Genomic DNA, 18,766 nt, shown 5'->3' on the forward strand with positions numbered 1-18,766 from the left:
TTTTGTCTAATAATTTTGGCTAGACATTGCTGTACAGATCTTCCAATGCAATATGTTTGCTTTTTGTTGTTTAGACTTCCTGTGAGTGAGGGGATAATATTTCTAGTATCTAGAAAACAAATTCAAGAATGAGGAAGATCACAAAAAAACTGTTGCTTGAAAAAGGAACTCCAAAATGCTCCAATTTGGGCCAAATCAAGAAAATAAAGTAAGAACAATTGATGTAATATTACAGTTTTCTCATAAAACATTCACAAAGTAATTTGCATCTCATGTATCAGTTGACATGGAACACAAGAACTGCTTGTGTAGAACTTGAGCAAATTGTAGTGGTATTGATAACTCAGTTGTTCAGATTTAATCAGTCAATATTTTTCTCCCTGTTTCTCTTCAGCCTTTCCAATTTGAATTTGAAAACAAGTGATTTCGATCGAAAGTTATTTTCCCAGCTACGAACGTTGGAGGAACTTGATGTGTCTGGAAATCGACTGACAGAATTTCCAAACAATCTGGGCCTTAGCAACCTGAGGCTTCTCAACTGTGCCAATAATGAATTGGAACAAATTACAACACTGAACCAGTTTAGGAATCTTGAGGATCTCAATTGTGAAGATAACTTGTACTTAACAGTAAGTGATTTGAACACGTTTGAGTTGAAGAACGATATGATTGTGATAAACCTTTGGCATAATTTAAATGATTAAAATTTGCATAACTTCCCATTGTAAATGGTTACATAAATTTCAGGTTTGCTTCTCTTTCTCCCTCACTTTATGGCACATAATATTTGCCTACTTCAATTAGTTAGGCAAAGTCCTGCACCATCTCACTATTTCTTGGATCTGCCTTTAGGAAGGAAAGAGTAATGACTTCCAATAAAGAAATAATGCCCAACTACGTAAACAAGAAAAGACACTTGCTCTTCGATTTTTCATGCTTTGTCAACATCTTAATTTGTGTTTATGGTAATTGGTGAACATCTAAAGTCAGAATTTTCTGTGATTTGAAGTTTGTGTCCTTTATGTATGTTATATGTGCCCAGATTAAAAATTGGTAATCTTGAGGTATAGTTTGTGTAATTATTTTCCTATATTCTTTAACTAACTGGATGTATGCATCACTGGCCAAGCCAGCATTCATTGGCCATCTGTAATTGCCTGTTGAACTGATAGGTCAGTTAGGCCATTTCAGGGAGCATGTTGCGAGTCAGCTATATTGTTTTGGGTCTGAAGTCTCATGTAGATCATACCAGATAAGGATAGCAGCAGTTAAGCTCTGTAAAGTAATGAAACTTTAAAAAAAACTGTTGAAAGTATGCAGCAGATTTGTCAGTATTGTCACTTAATAGAACATGTTGTAAAACATTTTGAAGCTCATGCCTCCAAACCTATGTCAGTGCTGTTCTAAGTCATTGCAATGAGACATGGCAGTAATTCTGAGCCAGGTTTATTTTTGATATTTTCCACGCACTCTTAGTGTCCCAAACCTGTAGTGCTTAACTTTTGCAGCTGAGGTTGGATTCTTTGGGCAATGGAGTGGGGTGGATAGATCTTAGCACTGCCATCAGCCAACCCATTGAGTAAGTATTTATATTTTTTTTCAAAGTGTGAAATGTCAAGAGGGTGAAATATTGCTTTAGTTTTTGGAGGCAAGCATAGGTCTTTTGCAGAAACAGAAAATGCATTTCCACTGTCTTTCTCATTGTCTTGCTTGTGTAATGATGCCCCAATGGAAATGGGATGATTATAACTTGTATTTTGTTTGCTTTTACCATTTTTGTTGTGCCCAATATTATCTTCCATGAGGGAAAAAGGAAAGTGAGAGTTCTAAAGATAACTAATTCTTGATAATAAGACCATAAGACATAGGAGTGGAAGTAAGGCCATTCGACCCATCGAGCCCACTCCGCCATTCAATCATGGCTGATGGGCATTTTAACTCCACTTACTCGCATTCTCCCCGTAGCCCTTAATTCCTCAAGACCTCAAGAATCTAATGCAGCAAAAACTGGAAGAAAGCATTAAAGGAAGAATTCTGTAAATCAGTGTCTCATGATTTTGTAACATTATTACATGTAACTCTATTTCTTTCCAGATCTCTGACATCTACAAGGTAATGTACCTGTTGCCTAATCTTCGACAACTCGATGGCAAAGATATAACATCCACAGCAAATAATCTGAAGTTCGTCAACAGCCAGAAGCTAATGTCTCAAGTGAGTGCGTGATATTAAAGTAACAGTTTTTTTTTCTTAGTGAAACTAGGGCTTGCTTTAAATTAGGTTTAAGATTTAGCACTGTTAGACTCTAGTTAACTAATTTATGACAAATCCTCAACACATCAGAAGTTAACAGCATTATCATTAAGTATCTATTAGACCTTTTTAATTATTTTGTATAGTTATGAGATGTTTAAGTATAAAATCTTTTAAATTGGCTATTTTAACTGATTTTCCACGAACAATTCTTGTTTTGCTTTCCCAGTCACTCATTGGAATGTTCCTAAGTAAGCCTTAATACTTTTGAAAGGATGTGCCAATGCACATTTTCTTAGAGTATCAGTTCTTTGTTTTGATTTTCTACAGGTAACTAATTTTTGGGAGAAATATTGTAAGATCCAGTTCTCTGAACTCCTCCCAACAGCTGCTGAGATCAGTGCTATTAAAAAAGACTTTGTGAAATCTGCAGTTGCTGAAATAAAGTATGGTCCAAATTCTCTGAAAGAATTCACAAAGTGGAGAGTAAGTTTTCCGCATTCGTTCCATGTATGTAGTCTGTGATCCTCGCAATTTGTTTGTGTTAAGTAGGTGAAGGAATTGGTTTGGTTGTTATGACATTAAAGGCAGTGCCCCACAGGGTTCATTAATCTGTTTTGAATTATTCACGATAACATTGAAATCAATCTCTCTTCTTCTGCTTCAGAGTGGTCTTAGTGTTTCCCATTATGACCATAGGCATTGGACATTCAGTGGAACAATCGAGCAAACCAACCTCTCGTTACTCTACACATCCGTATATTGGGATTGTCTAGTGCTATGCTTCACTGCTAAACAATTGCTTAGTTGTTTCATATATTCATTGTTATGGAATAAATATCTTTGTATGCTATGTCTACACACTAAATGTAACAATTTTACTTTTTATTTTTCAACCTTCTTAACTTTTATACTTAATATTTGAAATAACAACTTGGAATTTTACAAACAACAATTTGCTAATTTACGAGGCGTATTGTTTTAGAAATATTTTAAAGTAGATAGTTGTTCCAGTTGAGTTAAGGATGATTAACTTTCAAAATAAGAATTCTTTCTGAATCACTGGAAGGCTTATCATTTAGAACGTTAGTAACTGTGACTCCTGTAGCTGTGGGTTCTTGACATCCTGCATTCAGAGCCTCATTTCTCAGTCAGTTCATGTAAGTGAGATAAGTAGAGTTTATTAAATTGTTGAAAGCATTACTGTGATCACTTACAAATGAATTTAAACTTTAATGTGGACATAATTCTTTCAAATCTGGTTGGTTTTGTTCTTGCTCATCCTTCTTCATTAAATGAAGTGCGAGCTAAGTTTAAGGTAAAAAATGTTCATTATATTTTAATTTCATGATCCTTAATCCCTAAATTAGTAGAGAAGATTTTTGTCCAAAGGTGAATAGAAAGATTTAAAAAGCAGTTGCTGGGTTGGGGTGCTCCAGCCTACTCATCTGTTGCTTAGCATCCTGGGAGAGGTAGTCTGAAGGTCGCATGATGCAGACCCCAATTAAACTGCTTACAATGAACGTGCCTGGTCTCTAGCATAGCCTTTTAAATGTAAAGATAGCTGGCATATCACAACACACACTTAGTCAGTTGCCTGAAGACCATTTGATGTCTGTTCTCTATGGGGAAAGGTAAATGGGGCATGTTGAAGCCACTTGGATCTGAGAACATTTTTGGCAGATTTGAGTAATTTGATACCGCAGTCAGTTGCCATTTACCTAGGACTTGGCACAGTAATTACAGTGTAGAGTTGTATGGATGTTCAAAATGCCAAATAATTTAATTGATATTTTGAACTAACAAAATGTTTATAATCCTTATCTTGTTGAATCTGTTGTGACTGTAGTTTTTACTGTATTTTTAATTATTTTAAACAGCTTATTGGTTGGGAAATCGGAGTAGGAAATCTGAATAGTAAGTCTAAAATTTGATATCACATTTTTTAGGAGTTAAGTACAGAAACACACTGCGCAATGTGGTAGAAGTTTGGAACTGTTGGGGTAAACTCACCTGCTTAATTTAAAAACCAACAACCCAGAAAAGATTTATCCCATACAGTAATCTGTGAAATTCGATAGGCCAAGAACTATTTAAAATAAAAATTAACAACATTATTTCTTAAAGTATAATAGAGAATAATTAACTTACAACTATTTACAATTCCTTCCTCTAACCTATCTTTCACCTTCCCTTCTATAATACTTGTCCGATTAAAACTCCCAATTAAGATTTACAAAACAACACTTCTTATCTCAAAACTAGGCAGCTTTCAGTTTTCTTTAAATTCCAGTCTTCCTTCCTTCCTTGGGGATTCTGCTTCACAGGTTGCTGATCCATAGAGGTACCTTTTTTAAGAGAGGTTTTTTTTGGGCACTATGCAGATGTCGTTGGTTTGACAGTTATCCTCTCAACTGTTCACTTTTCCCAATTCTTATACCCTCAAAGCATTGGATTGTGTCATTGGCTTTTAAGATTATCAATATACTAAATTCTAACTGGATTGGAGTTTGGTATTTTTTGGGGTATAATTTAAATTGATTGCCCTAAATTAAATCTGTTTTGTTGTTTGCTCGACCAAATGTTACATTATATTTCTTTTCAGAACACTTGGTTCTGTCAGGTAGTTCTGTTGCTTTTAACTCACTTAAAGGTATAGTACACTTACTTAATAACAGAACATTTCTTCTGCAAATGCAATTTATGCTAACTCCATAGTAAAGTTTGAATCAGATTTTCTTTTTGTTCGCTGAACTATGAAGGCAAATGGTCAGGAGTTGGGTCACAGATCAGTGATCTGAGTAGCACAAGAGGACTGAGATGCAAAAGAACCTGTTTCTGTTTCTATATTCTGATAACCTACAACTCTGTGGACAGAGCCTGTTTTCCTTCATCCACTTATACTTTAATTTCCTTCCTAGATGAAAACGATAGCTACAGAATTTGTGAACTCTTTACTCCAGCAAGATCAGCAGAGATCCTCTGATGCAGAAGAAAATGAAGATGAGGAAGAATTGAAAGCAAATCTCACTGATGTAAGGACTAATTTGTTCTCTTGTATAATTTTAAGGATTTCTTTTTCTTTATTTTCCACTTGTCTTGAGAGAAATCAAAATGGAAGGAAAAGTTATTGGTACAATGTAGCAGGCAAGAATGATGTATTCTGTGAAGTAGCAATCCTCACCATCGCATGCTGCGCACAAACACTGCGAACAGAATGGTCATTTATTCTTTATCTCCTCCATTGACAGTAAAGCTTTGATTTTTTTAGTAGGATATTCTCCCATCCATCAGTATTGAAATAGGAACAGAAGAAGGTAATGGGGCTGCTTGAGTCTTCTCCACTATTCAATAAGATCGTTACTTAACCTCCACATTCACTTTCCTATCCTACTGCCAGATCCTTTGATTCCCCGAGTCCCAGAAGTTCATTGACCTCAAACTTAATTATGCTGAATGGCTGAGCATCCACAGCTCTCTGGGTAGAAAATTCTAAAGATTTACAATTGTTTAAGTGAAGAAGTTTCTCCTCATCTTTGTTTTAAATGGCTAACCCCACATCCTGAGTAAATATAATTAGATGACATGGAAAGAGGTCCTTTGTCCCAACTTGTCCCTGTCAACCAGGTTTCCGGAACTCGACTAGGTACATTTGCCTGCGTTTGGCTCCTATCCCTCTAAACCTTTTACTATTCATGTACCTATCCAAATGTCTTTTAAATGTTGTTTCTGCACCGGCATCTACCACTTCCTTTGATAGCTTATTCCATACACATACCACCGTCTCTGGAAAACGTTGCCCCTTGGGTCACTTTTATATCTTTCCTTTCACACCTTAAATCTATGCCCTCTAGTTTTGGACTCCCCCACCTTTCTGGGGAAATTCGCCTTCTCTATGCCTCTCATGATTTTATAAGCTTCTGAGGTCACCCTTCAGTTCCTACGCTCCAAGTAAAAAAAGCCCCAACTTCTCCTTTTATAATTCAAACCTTCCAGTTTTGGTAACATCCATGTAATTTTTTTTTGCACCCCTGACATTTTAATAACATACTTCCCATAGCAGGATGAGCAGAATTGTATGAAGTATTCCAAATGTGGCATTACCAGTGTCTTGTACAACTGTAACATGATGTCCTAGCTCCTGTATTCAAGAAGGCAAACATGCCAAATGCCTCTTTCACCCTCCTGATGCCACTTTCAAGGAACTATGTACCTGCATCCCTAGGTCTCTGTTTGACGTACTCTCTAGCGCACCACCATTAACTGTGTTTGTCTTATCAAAATACAGCTCCTCAAATTTATCTGAATTAAACTCCATCTGTTATTCTTTGGCCCTGTGGCCTGGTTGATCAAGATCCCGAGTGGACAGTGAAGAAGATTACCTCAGAGTACAGTGGAATCTTGATCCGATGGGCCAATGGACTGAGGAGCGGCAGATGGTGTTTAATGTAGATAAATGTGAGGTGCTGCATTTTGGGAAAGCAAATCTTAGCAGGACTTATACATTAATGGTAAGACCCTAGGGAGTGTTGCTGAACAAAGAGACCTTGGAGTGCAGGTTCATAGCTCCTTGAAAGGAGTCACAGGTAGATAGGATTGTGAAGAAAGCATTTGGTATGCTTTCCTTTATTAGTCAGAGTATTGAGTATAAGAATTGGGAGGTCATGTTGCGGTTGTACAGCATGTTGGTTAGACCACTTTTGGAATATTGTGTGCAATTCTGGTCTCCTTCCTATCGGAAGGATAGTTATGAAAATGTGGATGTACCTTTTTAAGGGAATGAAGACTTGGCAAGTACACAGAGTGCTGGAGAATTTACAAAGTAACATTTGATTCAGAACAAACAGCATTTGCTGAGTTGCTATGAGACAAAAACACAAATTTGAATTCAGCCAATCGGTTTAAATTATACCCCGAAAAATGTATCAAACTCCAACCCAATTTGAATTGAGCATATTGGCAATCTTAAAAGCCACAATCTGATGCTTTGGGGGTATAAGATGGGAAAATTGAACAGGTGAGAGGAGAACTGCCAAGTCCAGCTTGTAAGCAGACTACTTGGAAGAATAGCTCTCTTAGAAATACCTTTTTGATCAGTAACCTGTGCCACAGAAAGCTGCCTGGTTTTGAGAGAAGTGTGGTTTCGTAAATCTTTATTGGGTGTTTATCAGACTAGTATTATAGAAGAGAAGATAAAAGGTAGGTTAGAGGAATAAAGTGTAAATAGTTAGTTAATTATTCTCTGTTATTTCTTAAAGTATGAAGTTGTTAATTTTTACTTTAAATAGTTCTTGGCCACTCAAATTTTTATAGATTTACTGCACTGGATAAATCTTGTGTTGCTGGTTTTAAATTAAGCAGGAGAGTTTACCCTATGCCGTAACAGGATGTTGTGAAACTTGAAAGGGTTCAGAAAAGACTTATAAGGATGTTGCCAGGGTTGGAGGATTTGAGCTGTCGGGAGAGGCTGAACAGACTGGGGCTGTTTTCCCTGGAGCGTCGACGGCTAAGGAGTGATTTTTATGGAGGCTTATTAAATCATGAGGAGCATGGATAGGGTAAATAAACAATATCTTTTCTCTGGACTGGGGAGTGTGCATAGGTTTAGTGTGAGAAGTTATAAGATGTAAAAGGGACCCGGGGGCAACCTTTTCACTCGGAGGGGTGTGTGTGTATGGAATGAGCTGCCAGAGGAAGTGGTGGAGGCTGGTACAATTACCCATCCAGATGCCTTTTAAATCCTGTATCTGAACAGGAAGGGTTTAGAGGGATATGGACCAAATGCTGGCAAACGGGACTGGATTAGGTTAGCATATCTGGTCAGCATGGACAAGTTGGACCAAAGGGTCTGTTTCTGTGTTGTACTTCTCTATGACTCTATAACCTTCGTTGTTCACTATACCATCACTTTTGCTGTCATCCGCGAACTTAGGAACCATTTCTCCTACATTCTCATTCAAATCGTTCGTATAAGTGATGAACAACAGTGGATTCAGCACTGAGGAACACTACTGATTTCCCAGTTCTGGGCTCCCTAGTTAAGAAAGATATTTTTTCAGCATCTACTCTGTTAAGCCCCCTTTAAGAATTTTCTAAATTTAATTAGGCCTCCTCCTATTCTATTCAATCTTGGCTTTTGAATAGCCCACTCATTCCCAGGAATCAATCTAGTGAACATGTGTTACAAATCCTTTAAGGCGAATATATCCTTTCTTTGGTAAGGAGACTCAAAACTGTATTTGGTATGCCAAGATGAAGTTTTACAGATGTCCTCTATAATTGCAGAAAAACATATTTGCTTTTACACTGCAGTCCCCTTTCAATAAAAGCTGTCATATCATAGCCGCCTTAATTGCTTGATGTACCAGCATATTAACTTGCTTTGATTTGTGAAAGGCTACCCAAATCTTCTGAATCTCCATATTCTCATTTCTCAAAAATATTCTGTTTTGCAATTCTTCCTACCAAACTGAATAGATATTTACACATTTTCCCACTTTATACTCTCTACCAAGTTCTTCCCAAAACTATTGTCTGGTCACTTATCCTTTTCAAGCTGTTTTAACACTCCTTTCTACCATCTTCAAGTCAACTCAGCTCGTTATTTTGATGTTGATGCATGTCAATAATTTTCTTACAATGGGGAAAAAAAGTCCATTTGCAATCTCGGGAAGGGAAAATAAAGATTACATTTTGATTGAAATTTACAAGTGAGGTTCTATCAAGAGAGAAGCCAATGTTCGTCTCTAATATTAATCACGGTTCACCTTGGAGATTTGACTCCCTCATGCCAAAATAGCTCTGAAGAAAGAAAGCAAGGATCATCACCCCTATATATTGAATGATTTCTCCTAATCAACTGCACTTCCCAGGAGCCAGTCTGAGGAAATGTATTACAGATTGCATCTGATCATTGTTCAGATACAAGATCTTTTATCTAAAATGCCCGGGACCAGTTTTGTTTTGGAATTCGGAATTTTTCGGTTTTCAGAATGTGCCAGTTTAATGGTGAAATTTATAAACATCATCTTACTGGAGAAGCAGACTTCTAACCAAGAACGTGATTGGCCAGGGCCGGGCCCACCCCGGCCCACCCCACCCCACCCCACCCCCAAAAACAAAAGTTGTATCTGGTGACCCACATCAAGTCGGTGTCAACTTGGGGGAGTTCACAGACCTCAGGCCTGTCGGTGCTTGGCCACGCCTTCAATGTCACACCTGAGTGACGCACATCGAATGGGTATTGACTTGGGTTAATTGTTTGCTCGTCCAACAATCTTGTGGACGAGAAAAAAAATTCACAAAAAACCGTCAGATTGCGGAGCTTTTCAGTTTTTGGATGTTTGGATAAAGGATCTTGTACCTATATTTAGTATCGTCTTTCGTCCAGTTTCATTAGGTTCCTGTGTGTTGAACAGCTGAGTGCTTGCGCTTCCTACACGAGAGAACCCAATATGTAAGGGATAGTGCAGTTCCAGTACGGCGTGATAGTGGCAGTGTTACATTGCTTTTCCTTTTAAATGCTGCTGTTTCACACATTCTCGTTTTGTATTTGGGTCCTTAAGCAGTCCTCCGTTACAATATCTTCAACCAGAAGCGCCAGGCTTTTTACTGCACGTGATACCACTAAGAGCAGAAAGCAAGTCATTTCTGAAGTTTCCAAAAAAGACACTGAAGACATTTCCAGAAGAAGTATGAAAATTCAGCTTGGAAAAGAAAGACAATCTGCTCAGATGGCTAAGTATCCCAACAAAGCCAGTAGAGTTGACGTGAAAACAGAGCCGAGTACTATGAAGAGGGATCATTCAGCTACACCAGTTGTCAGTGAAGAGACTATTCCGAGAAAGAGACCAAAATACAAGGTAATTGGCTTGAAATTTCAACTTGACCTATATTTGGATTGTTTAAATCATTTTATGAGGAGCTTAGCGTTTTACCTAAACCATATAAATAGTGTATCAAATCTGGAATGGTTCCTTTGTTCAGATTTATCCTAAATTCTTATGTTTCTATACTCCCATAACTAGTCTAAGTGCCTTGGTATAGAAGTTGGATCTATAATGTGGCAAGTGTCCCAACATGGCGAGGGATACAATTTCCCCACACTTTTGCAGATTGCTCACTATATTGGATTAATGAACAAAAACAGCTATATTATCAATTTTGAAAAATTTAATGTCTGGATAAAGTGTTTGCTTAAAGAAATATTTACACTTTTTACAAATAATTTAATGTGAAAGTTCTTTATTTTCTACCACTTCTTCTTTCTACAAGTTAAGTATGAAAGTTTTTTAAACACTTTTTTTTTTGTATTCAGCACCTTTCTGCTTTTCTGAACATTTTTTTTCTCCACAGCATTCCTAGCAAAAGCATTTCTATCCGTTGGGCAAATTTCTATGGCTGCTAACTGTTTTCCAGTCCCTTGTTTTGATTGTTCTTCATATGTGAACAGAGACAAAGGGCAGAGTTTTGATTGCCATGGGGAGGTGAGTGCAGGGCAGGAGTCCTACAAAGTGGCAAAGAGTTATCAATCAGGTTTAGCCCAGGCAGGTTTGCAACTTGCAGGAAATTCCTGTGGAGTTCCTGAGCACAATGGGGAATGCTTCTGTAATGAAACTAAGGCCAGGAAGTGCTCAAAAGTAAACTGAGGAAAATTAGCACTGCCTAGATGTGAAGCTAACGCTCCCAGTGTCTTTTCTGAGAGTGTGCTGTCACTGCTTGACACATGATTTCCAACAATTGGAAGTCTGTTTACTTGTCTTCCACTTCACTCACCCTGATCTGCAGTTCACACTTCACTATTATCTCTTTTGGTCCTCCAAGGAATAAAGTGGATAGCAGAAGCCACAGCAGCAAAATGTTAGTGTGGATGGATTGAAAGTATAATTGTGAGGCATGGTAAGGCATGTTACTATTTACTATTCAGATGGGAATACGAGGAGATGCCTGGAGAGAAAAGAATGAACCGAGCTGTTGTGAAGAATGAGCAAGTGTTAAGCAAAAGAAAGCTGGGAAAGGCAGAATGTGGATATTGAAGACTGAATGGGTTGTGAAGGTCCTTGGACTTAGAACATAGAACATAAAACAATACAGCACAGAACAGGCCCTTCGGCCCACGATGTTGTGCCGAACATCTATCCTAGATTAAGCACCCATCCATGTACCTATCCAATTGCTGCTTAAAGGTCGCCAATGATTCTGACTCTACCACTCCCACGGGCAGCGCATTCCATGCCCCCACCACTCTCTTGGTAAAGAACCCACCCCTGACATCTCCCCTATACCTTCCACCCTTCACCTTAAATTTATGTCCCCTTGTAACACTCTGTTGTACCCGGGGAAAAAGTTTCTGACTGTCTACTCTATCTATTCCTCTGATCATCTTATAAACCTCTATCAAGTCACCCCTCATCCTTCGCCGTTCCAACGAGAAAAGGCCAAGAACTCTCAACCTATCCTCGTACGACCTATTCTCCATTCCAGGCAACATCCTGGTAAATCTTCTCTGCGCCCTCTCCAAAGCTTCCACATCTTTCCTAAAGTGAGGCGACCAGAACTGCACACAGTACTCCAAATGTGGCCTAACCAAAGTCCTGTACAGCTGCAACATCACTTCACGACTCTTGAATTCAATCCCTCTGCTAATGAACGCTAATACACCATAGGCCTTCTTACAAGCTCTATCCACCTGAGTGGCAACTTTCAAAGATCTATGTACATAGACCCCAAGATCTCTCTGTTCCTCCACCTGGCTAAGAACCCTACCGTTAACCCTGTATTCCGCATTCTTATTTGTTCTTCCAAAATGGACAACCTCACACTTGGCAGGGCTGAACTCCATCTGCCACTCCTCAGCCCAGCTCTGCATCATATCTAAGTCCCTTTGCAGCCGACAACAGCCCTCCTCACTGTCCACAACTCCACCAATCTTTGTATCATCTGCAAATTTACTGACCCACCCTTCGACTCCCTCATCCAAGTCATTAATAAAAATTACAAACAGCAGAGGACCCAGAACTGATCCCTGCGGAACTCCACTTGTAACTGGGCTCCAGGCTGAATATTTACCATCTACCACCACTCTGACTTCGACCGGTTAGCCAGTTTTCTATCCAATTGGCCAAGTTTCCCTCTATCCTATGCCTCCTGACTTTCCGCATAAGCCTACCATGGGGAACCTTATCAAATGTCTTACTAAAATCCATGTACATTGCATCCACTGCTCTACCCTCATCCACATGCTTGGTCACCTCCTCAAAGAATTCAATAAGACTTGTAAGGCAAGACCTACCCTTCACAAATCCGTGCTGGCTGTCCCTAATCAAGCAGTGTCTTTCCAGATACTCATAAATCCTATCCCTCAGTACTCTTTCCATTACTTTGCCTACCACAGAAGTAAGACTAACTGGCCTGTAATTCCCGGGGTTATCCCTGTTGCCTTTTTTGAACAGGGGCACAACATTCGCTTCTCTCCAGCCCCCTGGTACCACCCCCATTGACAGTGAAGACGAAAAGATCATTGCCAATGGTACTGCAATTTCCTCTCTTGACTTCTTGGGGCGCTATAGCCATTTTAAAGGCAACACATTTTCCACCCATCCTGCTTGGTGTAAGAGACTAGGCTACTCTTCCAGCTCTTTTGCATATACCATCCCACTTCTGTTTCTCAGATTCTGTGCTAGATCCAAGCCCAAAATCTAGGATTAGTCAGTCCAGGTCCCCATTCATTCCTATGAATGCTGAATCAAATGGAATAGACTATATTGGTGCTTACTGGATTCCCTTGAACCAGAAATTCTTTCTGCAGTAAATTTGGTGCCTCATCCCACTTTACCTGTCCTTGATCAGGAACCTGGAAACACAAAGCTGAATTACACAGCAATGACACAATCAGCTGTTGAATGAAACAGATTCTTGACAATTGCTGGCATCAAATAGGGCAATCAACCTCTCCATGGTCTGGTAATGCAGCAAAAAGCCTGGAAGTAGGAGTTTACTGCAGGTCCTACCAGGACTAGTTTCACACTTGAAGGTTTTGCATTTATAACAAACTACACATTGTTCTCCTATAATATGATAAGTTGAGTTCCTCTGCAACTTGGTGCTATAGAAAATCACATCACAGAAAACCGCTATAAAAGATTGTCTAGAAAGTCGCTATAGAAAATTGTTATACCCATTTAATAGAAAGTTTGCATTATCCAAACAGCGTCCACAATTTGTCAGTCAAGTTCTAACCAATTCACATTGACAAAACGTGTGTTATGCCAGATGACTTGTATCATATTTGACAACTATTTGCATTAGCTAACTGTTGAGCACCATAGCGAACACTAACCATTTTGTCATATTGCTGTTTATTTCACATTATATAGTAGTACCTGCTAGAAGCACTAGCAACCACCTGATAAAGAAGCGGTGCTTCGAAAGCTAGTGCTTCCAATTAAATATGTTGGGCTATAATCTGGTATTGTGTGATTTTTAACTTTGTACAGTTATGTTTTGAGCAATGGTCCTGACAGAGGGCTGGCAACTTATGGCTTGATCCTTTACCATTTGACTGGTATGGAGACCTAAAAATTAGGAACTGGTTAACCCAAATAATGAAAAGTGAGAGAAGGCATTTCCTAAATCTGCACTGGTGTCATTGGAATGCAGCTATAGAAATACAGGTCACTCTGCTATAATGTGTGTTCTGTCAACACAAATTTGCTGCAATGTGATTGACAAATTGAGGATGTTATTTCTAAAGTGTGAACTTTTAAACAATGTGTTAGCTATAAAGCGATTACATCACCAGCACTTTAAATGCTATTTCTAAAGCACGATTTTTCTATGACGTGGGGTTGTGCAAGAATGCAACCATAAGTTAAAGAACAACCTGTAGCTGATGTGACATCCTGAAAGGCTCATAGGGTTTGTGGAGAAAATTGTTAAATGCTGGGGATACTTTTCTAAATTATGTTTCTGAATCATTTTTAAAAGAAAGCCTGGACATGTTAGAAAACCATTCATGTGGTATTAGCTTCCCCTCTTATTGAATGTCAAATAAAACTAAGTTTGTATTAATTTTACCTTTTTTGAGCACAAAAGGAGATTGGTATAGTGTTAAAGGATTGGATGGTGAGGTATTTGTGAAAAGTTTCTTTATCAATGTATAAATGTTCCTACTAGACAAAGAGCAAAACTTGACCTTCTCTTGTGAAATTAAAGCAGGGGGCAAATGACTGCAGTGTTTGTAGGGGAACGCTTTGGGACTAGTTATCATAATTCTATTACGTCCAAAATTAGTTATGGAAGAGGATAAATCTTTCAAAAAGGTTAGTTCTTAATTGAAGTAAGACAAATTTTAATAGTATGAGACATGAACTTTCTAAATTTTGATTGGAGTAGACTGATCACAGGAAAGTGGCAACTGACGTTGAAGACTTTAAAAAAATGCAATAACAAGAGTTCAGACGCATTATGCTCCTGTTAGAATAAAAAGTAAGGCAGGTAAGATTAGGGAACAACAGATGGAAAAAGACCTCAAAATTGATGGCACAGTGGACAGTAAAGAAGGTAATCCAAGATTACAAAAGAGATTATTGATCAATTGGGTCAACTGTCTGAGGAGGGCAGATGGAGTTTAATTTCGGTTAAAGGCAAGATAAATTGTACTTTGGTAAAACAAACAAGGACGGCACTTATACAATTTAATGGTAGAGGGTAAAACAAGGACTGCAGATGCTGGAAACTAGAGTCTGGATTAGAGTGGTGCTGGAAAAGCACAACAGGTGAGGTAGCATCTGAGGAGCAACCCTGTTCTTTGAAACTTGTGTCATGTGTAGACAGGGTGGTTAAGAAGACTTTTAGCATGCTTGCCTTTGTTGCTTAGACCTTTTGAGTATAGGAGTTGGGATGTCATTTGGAGGTTGTACAGGAAGTTGATGAGGCCTTTCCTGTAGTGCAATGTACAATTCTTGTTGCCCTGTTATCGGAAGGATATTGTTAAACGGGATGGTTCAGAAAAGATATTTACCAGGATGTTGCTGGGAATGGAGGGTTTGAGTTATAAAAATAAATTGACTTTTCTCACTGGAGCGTAGGAGGTTGAGGGGGTGACCCTTTTTATAGAGGCTTGTAAAATCATGAAGTATCATTGATAGAATGAATGGGTCTTTTTCCTGAAGTGGGGCGTTACTAGAGGGCACATTTTTAAGGTGAGGATAAAAATTTACAAAGGACTTGAGGGGCAACTTATTTCAGAGTGATTAGTGTGTGGAATAAACTGCCAGAGGAAGTGGTAGATACAGGTGCAGTTAGAACATTTTAACAGACGTTTTGTATAAATAATTTAATAGGAAGGGTTTGGAAAGGTTTTGGCCAAATGCAGACAGGTGGGACTGGTTTAGTTTGGGAACATGGTTGATGTGAACTAGTTGGAATTAAGGGTCTGTTACCATGCTGTATGACGATGAAATGTCAACAGAAATTGAGATGTGCACAGAGCAAAAAGCTGCCATCCTTAAGGTTGAAACCCTAGCGATTTTTGGTTACTGGTGGGTCAATAGTCTTAGTTCTAACTTAATTGCTAATAGACCATTAGCTGTTATTTCATGAAGGAAAACCGGGGCTGATGTTGCTCTGTTACAGGCCCCCTTTCATACTGGATCTTATAACATCTATTTAATGAAGAAGCAATTGTTTTGTTGTGGAAATTTGGCTCCTTAAATAGAAGAGGACATATTGTGGCAAGTATTTACTTTGTCTAGATTAAAGTTTGAGGCATGTATATCTTTTGTCAATGTGTTTTTATCTTATCTATCTAATATTAGATAGTTTGCTTCTTTCATATAGCTTTAAGCCATCTATGTCCAGCACCATTGTTTCACCACTTAATTGTGGACTCTTTAGTTACACAATGCTAATTCACCCTGATGTTCTCCCAATTACCCAAAGTATTGCTGACCTTTTTAGTTAACTGGACTGAGATTGAAACCTTGTGACTTGGTGAAGTTGTGTGTGGGCGAATGCATGGTAGATATAATGTGGATAAACGTGAGGTTATTGACTTTGGCAGCAAAAACAGTTTTGTAGTTTCATAGTAAGAGAAGCAGGAGTAGACCATTTGGCCCGTTGAACCGGCTCAGCCATTGTCTTAGCTCCTCTTCCCTGCATTATCCCCGTAACCCTTAATTCCCCTCCCATAAAACCCGAGGGTTGGAGTATTTAAAGATTGGAGACCTTGCTCCTACTGTATAAGGCATTAGTTAGACCACACCTGGGTTGCTGTGAACTTTTTGGGTCATATTAACATTGGAGAGAGTCCAGAGAACGTTCACTAGGCTGGTCCCAGGGTGGGGAGGGGGGTGAATTTCCTTAAGAGAAAAAGTTGAGTCGGTTGGGCCTGCAAACATTGGAATTTTGAAAAATCGAAGGAAACTTTATTGAAATGTATAAGTTTCTTAGAGGTTGATAGAGGCAGTTTCCCCTTTGGGAGGCCTTCATGCAAGGAGGGATGCCCTCAGAATAAGGGGTCAGCCATTTAAAACAATTGAGGAATTTCTTTGGAGATAATTGATGGTGGAATTCTTTATGGCAGAGGGCAATAGAGATTGGGTCGTTATGTATTTTGAAGGCTGATATAGACAGATTTCTAGTCAGTAAGGGAATCTTGGCTTAAAGGGAAAAGATAGGAAAGTAGAATTTGAGGATTATCAAATCAGCTATGATACTTTTGAATGGGAGAGCTGACTTGGTGGACTTATTGGCCTGCTTGTGCTCCTATATCTTATGGTCTTATAAAATGCTGGATTGAAAAATGTAAAATTTAGTGAAATAAAAGTTAAGGCACACAATTAGGCAACAATTTTTAATCAAAGTGGAAAATTATCAAGCACAATTGTGAAAAAGTATAAACTATACTGTAAAGCAAATAAGCTAAGAGTTCTGTGGGCAGAAATTAAAGTTAAACTGAAACATGGGAAAAATACCTGAGATGAACAAAGAGCATATTAGAAAAATATCATTAGGAAAGCAGAAAATGTGGTGGTAGGGGGGAAATAAAGGAGATCAGGAGGATTCCAAGGGAATGTGAGAAATTACTGGCAAATGATGCTAAAGTGAAATATTAATTTTATTAACACAAGTGAATAAATATTTAGAGGGCAAAGCAGTTATGGATGAAGTGGCAGGATCTATTTGCAGGACATGAAAGAATCAGATAATAAATATTTTATATCAACCCCTAGGATTGTTGAACTAAGAATTTGGAGCAATTAATTGAGTTCAGCACACAATTCACTTGATGCTGATTGCAGGTGCCTTGGTCTATTGGAAGAAACTTGAGCGTGACAGCAATGACGTTGGCTGCCATTTTTAATCATCTTTCAATGCCATGTGTCTGGAGAGTAGTTGATTTAAAACACTTACGCGATACAGAGAAATGTATAGTTACAATGGAAAAAGATGTTAAAAAGCACATCGGAGTCTTTGCTTTTTGTAGTGGCATTGAATTGTCAGCAATCACTTACTAATGAGTATGATTGTTCACCATGACACCTAAAAATTCTTAGGGTTTTTGACAGAGTGATTAAGAAAAGCTTACTTTCTCTGGGTGGATGAGTCCGTGAAATGGGGCCATTGTTTAAATTCATTAAGAGGATGCAGAAAAGAAATTTGAAGAATGTTTGTTTCACAGTTGATAAGGCAGACACCATTAAAGAAACTGCCATGGGAAGAAAGTGGAATGTATTTTGTTTAAGTATAGAGCCTATAAAAATATTATGGGCCAGATTACTTTCATTTGTGTTGCAAGTGTCTGTGGTTCCATCTTGTACCAGTACTTAAGGTTTTCTTTTAAATCTTTACCAGAAAACTCTAGTCCTAGAACCTCTACATTTTCTGCAGAGCCACAGCAGGGATAATAATCCTGAGGACTTGAGTACCCAGCTTTGGGACTGTGCTTTTGAACCGGAAATAAAGAATTCTCAGATTCCAGGTGATGTAATATAATTGGAAAATAAATAAGCGATATATAATGTTGACAGTGCAATTTGAGAATTTGTTTTTAAAGTACATGTAATTACTTAAACACCTTTAAGTGAAACTGTGCACAGTACCTGCAAACATTGAAACTTATTTAACTGCACCTTTTTTGTCATTGGAAATTCTCAGTACATCATGTATTTTGATTTTAACAATACTTTGGCAATGTGTTACACCAGGAAAATGTTCTAAAGTTGAGTATAAAAGTCAAGCTTCTAATGGAATAAAAGTCAAGCTCCTAGAAGATGGATTAAAAATAGGTTGAACTACGAACAGAGGATGGTTGTGAATTGAATTCTGTCCACAGGCAACAAGGTCATTGTCTTGATCACTGGGTCTGTTGAATATTTCTGATGGTTTCTTCTTTTTTCAAATGATTTGAAACTGGAGTTAAAATAAAACTAAATTTGCAAATTACACCAGATCTCAACTAGTAGAAAGGGAACAAACAAAATGCAAATTCATATGAGTATGTTGGTAAAGT

General features: G+C 38.3%; 1 protein-coding gene across 4 annotated transcripts in view; it reads left to right on the forward strand.

Moving 5' to 3' along the window:
• lrwd1 (leucine-rich repeats and WD repeat domain containing 1) overlaps positions 1-18,766 on the forward strand; it is a 51,399-nt gene that overhangs the window by 2,810 nt on the left and 29,823 nt on the right. For 3 of the 4 annotated variants that reach the window (XM_060848146.1, XM_060848145.1, XM_060848144.1), the window contains exons 2-8: positions 75-208; positions 395-629; positions 2,095-2,214; positions 2,584-2,739; positions 5,175-5,288; positions 9,819-10,115; positions 18,109-18,235. In XM_060848146.1, coding sequence (XP_060704129.1) covers positions 129-208; positions 395-629; positions 2,095-2,214; positions 2,584-2,739; positions 5,175-5,288; positions 9,819-10,115; positions 18,109-18,235 — 1,129 coding nt within the window. In that variant the 5' untranslated portion in view covers positions 75-128. The remainder of the gene's footprint in view (positions 1-74; positions 209-394; positions 630-2,094; positions 2,215-2,583; positions 2,740-5,174; positions 5,289-9,818; positions 10,116-18,108; positions 18,236-18,766) is intronic. The other variant, XM_060848147.1, reaches the window with a different exon arrangement.

This window comes from Hemiscyllium ocellatum, chromosome 31, assembly GCF_020745735.1.
Source record: "Hemiscyllium ocellatum isolate sHemOce1 chromosome 31, sHemOce1.pat.X.cur, whole genome shotgun sequence".
NCBI lineage: Eukaryota > Metazoa > Chordata > Chondrichthyes > Orectolobiformes > Hemiscylliidae > Hemiscyllium > Hemiscyllium ocellatum.